Source organism: Sus scrofa, chromosome 6 (genome assembly GCF_000003025.6).
Source record: "Sus scrofa isolate TJ Tabasco breed Duroc chromosome 6, Sscrofa11.1, whole genome shotgun sequence".
Lineage (NCBI taxonomy): Eukaryota > Metazoa > Chordata > Mammalia > Artiodactyla > Suidae > Sus > Sus scrofa.
In genome coordinates, this window is record NC_010448.4 from 61,522,060 (window position 1) to 61,534,815 (window position 12,756).

Genomic DNA, 12,756 nt, shown 5'->3' on the forward strand with positions numbered 1-12,756 from the left:
CCCGTCGTGGCACGGTGGTTAACGAATCTGACTAGGAACCATGAGGTTGCGGTTCCATCCCTGACTTCCCTCAGTGGGTTAAGGATCCGGCGTTGCCATGAGCTGTGGTGTAGGTTGCAGACGTGGCTCGGATCCAGCGTTGCTGTGGCTCTGGTGTAGGCCAGTGGCTGCAGCTCCGATTAGACCCCTAGCCTGGGAACCTCCATATGCCGTGGGAGCGGCCCTAGAAATGGCAAAAAGACAAAAAAAAGAAAAAAAGAAAAAAAGAAAAAGAAAGAAACCACTTGAAACCACTGAGCTTTGTGGATACAACAGATCTGTGATAGCCAATGATTCCCTAGACGCTCAGATTTTATTATAACCCTTTTTATACAGAATTTACTTTCCTCTCCTCAAGTCCTTATCCGTTGCTGCACAGCCCCTCCTAGCTTCCTTCCCATATCTTCCCTCTGCATTCACATTATTTGTTCCTTTGCCTTCTGTGCATTCCCTTTCTTTTCCCCACATCACTGTCTAACATAAAGAGAAAGCTCTGTATCCAAAAAAGAAGGTAGTGGAGTTCCCATTGTGGCTGAGTGGTAAGGAACCCATCTAGTATCCTTGAGGACTCAGGTTCAGTCCCTGGCCTCGCTCAGTGGGTGAAGGATCCAGCATTGCCATGAGCTGTGGTGTATGCCGCAGACGCAGTTTGGATCCCGAGTTGGTGTGGCTGTGGTGTAGGCCGGCAGCTGTAGCTCCAATTCAACCCCTAGCCTGGGAACTTCCATATGCCGTGGATGCAGCCCTAAAAAGACAAGAAAGAAAGAGAGGAAGAGAGAAAGAAAGAGAAAAAGAAAGAGAGGAAGGAAGGAAGGAAGGAGGAAAGAAAGAAAGAAAGAAAGAAAGAAAGAAAGAAAGAAAGAAAGAAAGAAAGAAAGAAAGAAAGAAAAAAAAGAAGAAAAAGAGAGAAACAGAGAAAAAAGAAAAGAAAAAAGATGAGCAATCATCTTGACTTTTTCTGCTGTACATCGAAGTGAGTCATATACATACATTCCTTTCCATTATGATCTGTCCCGGGAGATGGGAGATAGTTCCCTGTGCTGTACGGGAGGACCTTGCTTACCCATCCTCCATGTACTAGTTTGCATCTGCTAACCCCACACTCCCAACCCTCCCTCCCCAACTCCCCCTCCCGCTTGGCAACCACAAGCCTGTTTTCTATGACTGTGAGTCTGTTCCTATGTTGTAGATAAGTTCATTTGTGTCATTTGTGACCCAGAAGACTCTTGCTTCCCTATTTGGGAAGAGTGCGAGTGTGTTTCCATTTAGATGAGGGATGGGTGTGTTATCTGCAGCAGGAAGGTGTTGTTTCTGCCGTTGTTTGGAATTCATGGTTTGGAAGAGGTCCATCTTCAGGGGTAGACTGTTGAAGGGAGCATGGGAGAGGTCAGATCTAACCAACACCCATTTCAGTCCTCTTCTAGCCTACCTTCCTGCACTGCAACAGCTGGATAGCTAAAAGCTTTATTTTTCCGGGCTACCTTATGTCCTAGAGTCCACATGTGGCCTTGCTTTTGGCAAGTATATGTGAGACTTGGAGTAAGATACTGCGAGGCAGGGAACAGCAAGGATGCATGCATTCCATGGATAGACAGGCCCCCGAAAATAAGATGCTCAGAATGGCTGAAGCCAACCATCCTGGGTTTTTCTTTTTTCCTTCTTCTTTTTTAATTTGGCCATGCCCATGGCATGCAGAAGTTCCCAGGCCAGGGATCAAACCCACACCACAGTATCGACCTGAGCTGCAGAAGAATCCTTAACCAGCTAGGTCACCAGGAAACTCCTATTTTGGGTTTTTCTCCCACTCACCAAGTAAGATAAATTATCTGCACTTTCTATTGGAAAACCAAGTGAAGCGGTGAGGCAGGGTTGAGATTTTACAAAGAGAAATGTCTATTTATCCCTCTTTCTTTCCCAGTTTTGAAGACTTAGGTGTTATTATTGCTCCTGGGTTGCTAAATTTACTTGACAGAACATGTTCACAAATAAAGTGTATAATCAACCAGCATGTATTTTTTTTTATTTATTTTTTGGCCATCCCACTGGCCACAGATCAAATCTGAGCTGGAACAACAACTTACACCACAGCAACACTGGATCCTTAACCCACCGTGCCAGGCGGGGAATCAAACCTGCATCCCTGTGCTGCAGAGACACCACTGATTCCACTGTGCCACAGCAGAAACCCCAAGCAGCACTTTTTTTTTTTTAGGGCTGCACCCTTGGCATATGGAAGCCCCCAGGCTAGGGTTTAAATCGGAGCTACAGCTGCCAAACTATACCATAGCTCACAGCAACGCCAGATCCCCAACCCCCTGGCCACTGAGGCAAGGGATCGAAACCACATCCTCATGGATACTAGTTAGATTCATTTTTGTTGAGACATGATGGGAACTCCAAACCAGCACATTTTGTTGATGCAATGGATGCAACATCATGTTGTTCCATTTCCTTTTTTTAATTATTATTTTTGGGGGCTGCACCTGTGGCATATGCGGTTTCTCAGGCTAGGGATCCAATCTGAGCTGCAGCTGCAGGGCTACACCACCACACTCACGTCTTCATGGAGTCTAGTCAGTTTCATTACCACTGAGCCACAATGGGAACTCCAGTACTAACATTTTTTAAAAATGGATACCTGGAGTTCCCTTCATGACTCAGTGGTTAACGAACCCAACTAGGATCCATGAGGATGTAAGTTTGATCCCTGGCCTCGCTCAGTGGGTTAAGGATCTGGCATTGCCTCGAGCTGTAGTGTACATCGCTGACGTGGCTCGGATCTGGCGTTGCTGTGGCTGTGGCCAGTGGCTGCAGCTCTGATTAGAGCCCTAGCCTGGGAACCTCCATATGCCACAGGTGCAGCCCTACAAAGCAAAGCAAAAAAAAAAAAAAACAACAAAACAAAAAAAACCCAAAACAGAAAAAAAGATACTCACTAAGACAAAACTCCACACGTGGGCATGTTCTTTGGCAATTTGGTTTATTGCTACTGCTCCAGTGTTTAAAAGAGTCCCTGGCGAATGAAAGGCATTTAATAAATACTTGCTGAACAAATAAGCCAAATCACTCTTCAGAGGACATGCCATACATACCCTTACACTGGCCTCAGATACTGCTTTCTTACAGGCCATTTCAGTGTGAATTTATGGGTGACCATTCTAGGCTAACCCTTAATGGAAAGCATCCCCATATTTTTCCTGTGCACGGCCTTCCTCTCTGTTGTGAATTCTTCTCTGGTGTCTAATAAGGTCTGACTTGTCAATGAAGGCTTTCCCACACTCAGAACATTCAAAGGTTTTTGTCCCGAATGAGTTTTCTTATGCAAACTAAGGCTAAGCTTTCCACCAAAGAATTTTCCACATTCCTTACATTCATAGGCCCTCTCTCCACTATGAATTTTCTGATGGCTGTGAAGGTTTGACTTCTGGAAGAAAGCCTTCCCACATCTATTACATTCATAGGATTTTTTTCCAGTGTGGATTATTTTATGTTGAATGAGATTTTTCTTCTGAATAAAGGTATTGCCACATAGGTCACACACAAAAGCTCTCTCCCTAGCATGGATTTTCTCATGATCTGTGGCATTTGGTTTCTGGGCAAAGGCCTTTTCACATATGCTACATTTATAAGGTTTCTCTCCTGTGTGTGTTCTCTGGTGTTTCACAAGATCTGACTTGTAAATGAAAGCTTTTGCACAGTCATTACAGCCATAGGGTTTTTGTCCAGAGTGAATTTTTTTATGTTGAATGAGGGTTGAATGCTGTTTAAATGACTTTCCACATTTTTCACATTCATAAGCTTTCTCTACATTATGGATTTTCTTATGATTGCTGCAGGATGATTTCCAGGAAAAGGCTTTTCCACATGTTTTACATTCATACGGTTTCTCTTCAGTATGGGTCCTCTGATGCTGAATGAGATTCGGCTTTTGCTTGTAGACTTTTCCACATTCACCACATGTATAGTATTGTTCTCCTGTAACAGTTTGCTGATGTTTCTTGAGCCTGTGTGTCTCCTTGGATGCTTGCCCAAGTTTATTCTGTCCAAAGGATTTCTCAACTGGTTCTATCCTTAGGGGAATCTGAAGGCATGATTTTGAACTGAATAACTTCTGGCGGGAATTACATAAAAGTTGTTTTTCTATAAGTTTGGATGGACTACCACCAATTCCTCTTCTGTATATGTTGTAAGAATTACTTTTTACACAGCTTTTTATGTCTAAAGTGTGTTTCAAATGTTTTCCAAATGAGTCACATTCAAGGAGTCTGAGTCTTAAAGGAACGCCATCTGTGTTTGGTAGAAATATTTCTTTAAGTCTGTCATGTCTGAAGGTTTTTTGCTCAGTCAACGTTTCCTTGTTGACTGATCCTACTTCTGTCTTGAGACTCTGATCTGCGCCTGGCAATGTCCAAATCTGCCCTTCAATGTCCCAGTCTTTTTCTAAAGCAGAATACAAAGAAAGGCGCTGTGTGAATTATCCACTCAAGTGATCAAAATGAATTCATAACAATCTATTGAAGTTTTAGGCCTCAAGGCAGTGGGAAAAGGGCACTTACTCTAACCTGGGAACATTGAAGGAGTAGCTAATCAAGAATCAGTAGAGTCATCAAAGCAACCTTAATATAACAACTGACTCAAACGAATAACTGCTGATTGCCTACTAAAGGTAAGATGCTATGATAACAGCTATAGCTTTAGTTTCAGATAAATAGAGCTTAACATACACTACAGGATCTTTTTGGGGGGTGTGTGTCTGTGGGGTGCGGAAGTTCCTGGGCCAGGTATCAAACCCAAGACACAGCCGTGACATCATCAGATCCTTAACCCACTGAACCCCAAGAGAATGCTCCCACTACAGAGTTATTATCATTTGCAGGTTCCCGCCAGTGTGTGCATTCTGGTTTTTTCCCCTAAATAATAATACATTTAGATAATCTTATATCTACGAATTTGCATGTTACTTTGCGTCTCAATGTCTTTTTTCGCAGCTTCTCCAAATATAAAAGGAATCCCAAGGTCAAAGAATAAAACTATTACTGAAGAAATTTCGAGCAAGAAATTTTTTTTTTTTTGTCTTTTTGCTATTTCTTTGGGCCGCTCCCGCGGCATATGGAGGTTCCCAGGCTAGGGGTCGAATCCGAGCTGTTGCCACCGGCCTACACCAGAGCCACAGCAACGCAGGATCCGAGCCGCGTCTGCAACCTACACCACAGCTCACGGCAACGCTGGATCCTTAACCCACGGAGCAAGGACAGGGATCAAACCCGCAACCTCATGGTTCCTAGTTGGATTCGTTAACCACTGCGCCACGACGGGAACTCCCAAGCAAGAAAATTTTTTTTGGTCTTTTGTCTATTGATGGCCGCACCCGTGGCATGTGGAGGTTCCAGGGCTAGGGGTCGAATTGGAGCTGTAGCTGCCGGCCTGCGCCACAGCCATGCAATGCCAGATCCAAGAAGAATCTGTGACCTACCCCACAGCTCACAGCAATGCCGGATCCTTAACCCACTGAACAAGGCCAAGGATCAAACCTGCGTCCTCACAGGTGCCAGTCAGATTCATTTCCACTGAGCCACACGGAAACGTCCATAAATAGATTTTTAAAAAGGGAGTTCCCGGAGTTCCCGTCATGGCTCAGTGGTTAACGAACCCGACTAGGAACCATGAGGTTGCGGGTTCGGTCCCTGCCCTTGCTCCGTGGGTTAAGGATCCAGCGTTGCCGTGAGCTGTGGTGTAGGTTGCAGATGCGGCTCGGATCCCGAGTTGCTGTAGCTCTGGTGTAGGCCGGTGGCTACAGCTCCGATTCAACCCCTAGCCTGGGAACCTCCATATGCCGCAGGTGTGGCCCTAGAAAAGGCAAAAAGACAAAATAAATAAGTAAATTTTTAAAAAGAAAATAAACAACAAAGGAGTAGAAGGAACACGCACACAAAACAAATGGGAGAAGCAGGGTGGGTAAACCAGCCTGCACTGTCCTGGGAAGCTCTCACCAACCAGAGCAGGTTCCATCGAGCACATGTGGGCCAATTTGTTGATGCGGCTGCATCTGTGGGATGATCCTTAGCAATCCCTTATTGACTCTTTCCCTTCAGGTTGGGTCCCAGTATCACAAAGAGACAGTGCAGTTCCCAAAACTCCATTCCATTTCATGTCCACACAAGCAGTCTAAAAGCCTCAAGCCCCCTCAGCCCATACGCACACACAACCAGCCCGCTGCCCTTTCAAGCAGCAGAATTCTGGATCTGACCTTTTCCATTGGCTTTTGCTGTGAAGCCCCTTATTGGGACAATTCATGGCGTTTATAGATGAAACTTAAAACTTGTAAACGAGTGTTGTTTTCAGTGTTAAATCCCTGCTGTTTGTCTCTGTACGATCATCTCTCTGTAGGAGAAGGTCCTTGTTTTAAAGAAAACACACTCATTGCTGTGGTAGATGGAATCCCTGGCCAGTGGGGACCTGCTGCACAGCACAGGGACCTCTACCCAGTATTCTGTGATCCTCTATATGGGGAAAGAATCTGAAAGAAATGACTGTGTGTACGTGGATCCCTGAATCACGTTGTTGTACAATCAACAATCACAACCGTTAAGGTAACTCTACTTCAATAAAACTTTAAACATTCTTTAAAAAGAAAAAAAAAAGGATCCAGCCTTGCTATGGCTGGGGTGCAGGTCGGCAGCTATAACTCCGATTTGACCCCTAGCCTGCGAACTTCCACATGCCATGGGTGCAGCCCTAAAAAGCAAAACAAACAAACAAACAAACAAAATCAGCTTCCATGTGACTTTGGCCCACTCAGGCTAAAGAACTTAGTCTTTTTTTTTTTTTTTAATGGGAGTTAGCTTCCCCCACGTGGCCTCGCCCTCACGCTCGAGGGGATGCACCTGGACTGCGGCGACGCCTCGGCACTAGCGCTTCCACCAGGCACGGCTCCTGCCCAAGTTCCAGCCTCAGAATCACCTTCTGCTTCACAGCTTCCTCCCCTCCTACTGATGGAAAATACGGAGCTCGAGGCGGGTGAGTGTGAGTATGTGTGTGTTTCTGTGTGTTTGTGTGAGTGTTTGGTGTGCGTTGACCTCTGGTAAGCGGTGGATGGGGAAGGTGCAGCTTCCAGGTGTCCCCAGGGGTAGTGAACCAATACACTTTTAGAAGTTTTTTGGGGGGCGCGGTTTCCAAAAATCAGGGACCAGGGTGGAGGGAGAGGGGCCCCACCCTCAGGGTCCTTTCACAACCTGAGACCCAGGGCTCCCGATGTTTGGAAGAGGTGCACCTCACCGGCCTCTGGTCCCCGTCCTGGTTCTGCCAGGAGCCCATCCAAAGCAAAAGGCACCTAACCGCCAAAGCTGGGAAGCCACGCTGGGCACGTGCAGCAGTGGCTCAGGCTCCAGGTTTCACGTGGCCCTGCGGGAAGCCCTGCTCACCCACAGAGACCAGGTTTCTGTAGTTCTCCAAGGTCACGTCCTTGTAGAGGTTCTTCTGTTCGGAGCTCAGCTGCTGCCACTCCTCCTGGGTAAACGCCATGGTGACATCCTCCAAGGTCACTCTTCCCTGTAACAACAAGCGCCTCATCAGTAGAAAGACGGCCCCGAGTCCTGGGTTAGAAGAATCTGTTTGAACTGCAGGTGTTACTGTCAGTGCTGCGGTCTGGGAGAAAATCCATTGGACCTGAAACATCTGCCAGTGAGCCATAAGCCCAAGGGTTGCTCAGGACCCCGCCACCTTTCTCGACCATCCTGCCATCCGTTATCCAGTCCCATCCACTTTACCTCCTAAACCTCTCTCAGACTTAACCAGTTGTTTCTCTCTGCCCACAGTTCATTAGCCCACGCTACCGTCTTCTACTCAGACGAGGGCAATAACATCCTAACTCTTCCAGCTGCATCTCAGTAGACCCCTCTTGTCTATTTTCCACAGTCGGCATGGAAACGGGATGGTGGCGGGTCCCCCCAAGTAGCTCTCCTTGCTCGGGAGAGAGCGGATCCTTCCTTTTCATGGATCCCAGCGCCTGGCATCTCCCACAGATGCCGCTCTATGCCTGAGTCGCTCTGCACCCCCCCCCCGCCCCCCCGTCTCTTTGCTCTGTGTGCTCACATCATCGTTTTATTCCTGCCAAAGGGCTGGAAATCACACTCGTAAAGCCAGCTTGTTCGGCTGGCAACTGAAAATAATTTTCCCTCTAATCGCTGGCACATGTCCTCTTGGACAGAAAAAAAAAAAAAGTTCAGTGGCGTCTATGTTCCAGGCTGCTGTTCTGGCAGCAATCAGGCTTGACTTTAAAAACTGTGAAGAAACTGTCACCTGCATATAACTCGTGTCTGTAGTTTACGTTGATTCTGATTATTATCCGTTGATGATTCTTCAGCTTATTGTACAGATTCATGAAACTACTATTTCAGATGCACACAGAACCCAATGAGAAACGTTTTCAAAACACCAGTGAAGCTCTTTTAAGTAGGTTGAGGTGATACGTACATGATATCATCACATCTAGGGCTTAGCCCTGGGTCAGGTGTGTGAGGACAGTGGTCAAGAGATGCTTTCAGGAGTTCCCGTCGTGGCGCAGTGGTTAACGAATCTGACTAGGAACCATGAGAGTGCGGGTTCGGTCCTGCCCTTGCTCAGTGGGTTAAGGATCCGGCGTTGCCGTGAGCTGTGGTGTAGGTTGCAGACGCGGCTCGGATCCAGCGTTGCTGTAGCTCTGGCATAGGCTGGTGGCTACAGCTCCGATTAGACCCCTAGCCTGGGAACCTCCATATGCCGAGGGAGCGGCCCAAAGAAATAGCAAAAAGACAAAAAAAAAAAAAGAGAGAGAGAGATGCTTTCATTTTATTTGAAATGTTTCAGATTCCATCGGAAAGGAAAAATCAGAGTGTATGATACTTGTGTCTCTCTCTCTTTTTTTTTTTTTTTTTTGGCCTCCCATGGCATATGCAGTTTCCAGGCCAGGGATCAGATCCAAGCCACAATTGCAGCAATGCTGGATCCTTAACCCATTGTGTCAGGGTTCAAACCTTCATCCCAGTGCTCCAGAGACTCTACCAGTCCCGTTGTGCCACAGTGGGAACTCCTACTTTTTAATAAAAATATATAAGGAAGGAAGGTGGAAGGAAAATACGCCAAAATGTCAGCAGGGGTTAATTCTGAGCAATGAGAATATTGGTGACATATGTGTTTGGAATTTTTTAAAAAACTCACCTGGGGAGTTCCCTCCATGGCACAGTGGTTAATGAACGCAACTAGGACCCATGAGGATGCAGGTTCAATCCCTGGCCTCACTTAGTGGGTTAAGGATCCAGCATTGCCATGAGCTGTGGTGTCGTTTCCAGATGTGGTTCAGACCTGGCGTTATTGCTGTGACTGTGGTGTAGGCTGGCAGCTGTAGCTCCCATTGGCCTCCTAGCCTGGGAACTTCCGTATGCTGCAGGTGCGGCCCTAAAATGAAAAAAAAAGCAAAAACTCACCTGGGATTCCCGCAGCTGTGCAACGGGATTGTCGGTGTCTTGGGAACCCAGGGATGCAGGTTCGATCCCCAGCCAGTGAATTGGGTTAAGGATCTGGCATTGTCAAAAGTTTGGCTTGGGTCTCAACTGAAAGTCAGATCTGATCCCTGGCCCAGGAACTCCGTATGCTGTGGGGCCATCAAAAAAGAAAAAAAAAAAAAACCCACCTGGAAGTTGTTCATTTCTGCTCTTTTCAAGCCGAGGCAGTCTTGGAAAGGAAGATCTCTGAGAAAACGGAAAAGAGCCGTGAAAAATCGGGTTTCTTTGGAGCTGCCTGGTCACCCCAGCGCAGAGAGCCCGACGTGGACACGTCAGAAAAGCGCTCGCTTGTCCCTAGGTGGTCCCTGTCTGAACAGGTGCTGACGTCGCTGTCCACGTCCTGACCCACTGGGTGGTCTACACACATCGAGGTCCCTTGACTCAGGAGCTCCCACCGAGGCTCAGGGGGTTAAGAATCTTTTGTTGCCGTGAACTGGGGTATAGGTCGCAGACGCGGCTCGGATCTGGCATGGCTGTGGCTGTGGTGCAGGCCAGCAGCTGTAGCTCCAATTCGACCCCTAACCTGGGACCCTCCATATGCTGAGGGTGAGGCCCTAAAAAAGAATAAAAAGAAAAAAAAGAAAAAGAGTTAACACTATGTTCCTTGTATAATACAGCAACACAGAATTCTTTTCTCAAAGGAAGGTTCAAAGACTTTTTCTTTGTTTCTTTTTAGGGCCACATGGGCAGCATATGGAAGTTCCCAGTCTAGGGGTCAAATCAGAGCTGTAGCAGCCGGCCTATCACAGCTCATGGCAATGTGGGATCCCCCACCCACTGAGCGAGGCCGAGGATCAAACCTGCATCCTTGTGGATACTAGTCAGGTTCATTTCTGCCGGGCAACAGTAGGAACTCCCTCAAAGACTTGTTTTGTAACCTCACCTTTTCTTGCTCATGATTTACTCATCTTTCTGAGTTGCTACAGTAAACATTCTCCGAGGTTCACAGATTTTGGAGAAACCCGTTCAGCTTCCGCTCAATGGATATTTCTATCAGAGATAATGACTGCCTTTCGGTCTCTTTTTCAGTTTTTCTAATGCTCTTTTTGCTCCCCTTTTAGGTAGCATTTTGATATTTTGAGGGATAATTGGTAGAAATAGCATATCGGTTATAAGGGGTTAGAAACAAGTAAGATGAAAATGCCACTTTTTTTTTTTTTTTTTTTTTTGTCTTTTGTCCTTTTAGGGCCACACTCACGGCATATGGAGGTTCCCAGGCTAGGGGTCGAATTGGAGCTACAGCTGCCAGCCTCCACCACAGCCACAGCAACATGGGATCCCTAACCCACGGAGCCAGGCCAGGGATCGAACCCACACTTCGTTTCGGGTTTCCACTATACCACGATGGGAACTCCAAAAATCAACTTTTTAAATGAAATTTCTCTGCAATTTACACTTTCAAAATTAAGCATTGACATAGTCCTGTTTTTATTTTATTTATTTATTTATTTATTTATTTATTTTTAATCTTTTTGCCTTTTCTAGGGCCGTTTCCATGGCATATGGAGGTTCCCAGGCTAGGGTCTAATCGGAGCTGTAGCCGCTGGCCTACACCACAGCCACAGCAAGGTGGGATCTGAGCCACGTCTGCGACCTACACCACAGCTCATGGCAATACCGGATCCTTAACCCACTGAACAAGGCCAGGGATCAAACCCGCAACTTCATGGTTCCTAGTCAGATTCGGTTCTGCTGCACCAGGGTGGGAACTCCCATAGCCCCTTTTTAAAACTAAAAATGGGGAGTTCCTGTCGTGGCGCAGCAGAAACGAATCTGACTAGTATCCATGAGGATATGTGTTCGTATATCACATGGCCTCACTCAGTGGGTTAAGGATCCCACGTGGCCCTGAGCTGTGGTGTAGGTTGCAGACAAGGCTCCGATCCCATGTTGCTGTGGCTGTGGCGTAGGCTGACAGCTACAGCTCTGATTTGACCCCTAGACTGGGAACCTCCATATGCCACGGGTGCAGCCCTACAAAGACAAAAAAGAAAAAAGCTTGGGAGCATCCAAGATGTCCTTCAGGAGGTGAGTGGATCAATAGACTGTGACATGTCCAGGAAATGGCATATTATTCAGCATTAAAAACAAATGCACTATCAAGCCATAGAAAGACATGGAGGAAAGTTAAACGCATATTACTTGGTGAAAAAACCCAATCTGAAAGGCTACATACTGTGTGATCCCAACTACATGGCATTCTGTAAAAAGCAGTATTAGGACTATAAGAAGATTAGCTGCCAGAGGGCAGGAGGGAGGGAGAGAGAAATAGGCAGAGCACACAGGATCTTTAGGGCAGTGAAAATACTCTGTATGATATTGTATGGATGGGTATATGCCATTATTCAGTGGTCCAGACCCACAGAAGGTACAGCACCTAGAGTGAACCCTCAGGTAAACTGCGGAGTTTGGTTGATAAGGATTGGTTAAGGTTTGTTGATTATGGGAGCAGGGGTTATACACGGGTGGGGGCAGGGAGTATATGGGAAATCTCTGTACCTTCCTCTCAATTTTATTGTATATTTTTTATTCCACTTTATTGTAAAACTAGAACTGCTCTTTAAAAAAAAAAAAAAGCGGAGTTCCCGTCATGGCTCAGTGGTTAAACAAATCCGACTAGGAACCAGGAGGTTGCGGGTTCGATCCCTGCCCTTGCTCAGTGGGTTAAGGATCCCTGGTGTTGCCGTGAGCTGTGGTGTAGGTCGCAGACATGGCTCGGATCCTACGTTGCTGTGGCTCTGGCATAGGCTGGCGGCTACAGCTCTGATTAGACCCCTAGCCTGGGAACCTCCATATGCCGCGGGAGTGGCCCAACAAATGGCAAAAAGACAAAAAAAAAAAAAATCCAAGGATTTCCCATTGTGGCTCAGTGGAAGCAAATCCATGAGGATGTGGGTTCAATCCCTGTCCTCGCTCCATGGGTTAAGGATCCTGTGTGGCTGTGGCATAGGCCAACAGCTGTAGCTCCAATTTGACCCCTAACCTGGGAACCTCCATGTGCCACAGGTGTGGGCCTAAAAATGCAAAAACGAAACAAGACAAAATTATGGAAAATGATCTTGAGTCCAAAAGGCATCAACTGCCTGAATGGTGAATAACTGTAAAGCAGGAGTCATCACATGCAATGAAGCAGTAAAACCAAGCCAGGGGATTCCAGGAAGCGAGATCCACAGTGGGG

General features: G+C 46.7%; 1 protein-coding gene across 1 annotated transcript; it reads right to left on the bottom strand.

The window, feature by feature from the left end:
- Positions 3,210-9,721, bottom strand: LOC110261380 (zinc finger imprinted 3-like). Its single transcript, XM_021097580.1, is given in 4 exon segments — positions 3,210-3,328; positions 3,331-4,257; positions 7,461-7,587; positions 9,707-9,721. Coding segments are annotated over 4 exon segments (1,188 nt in total).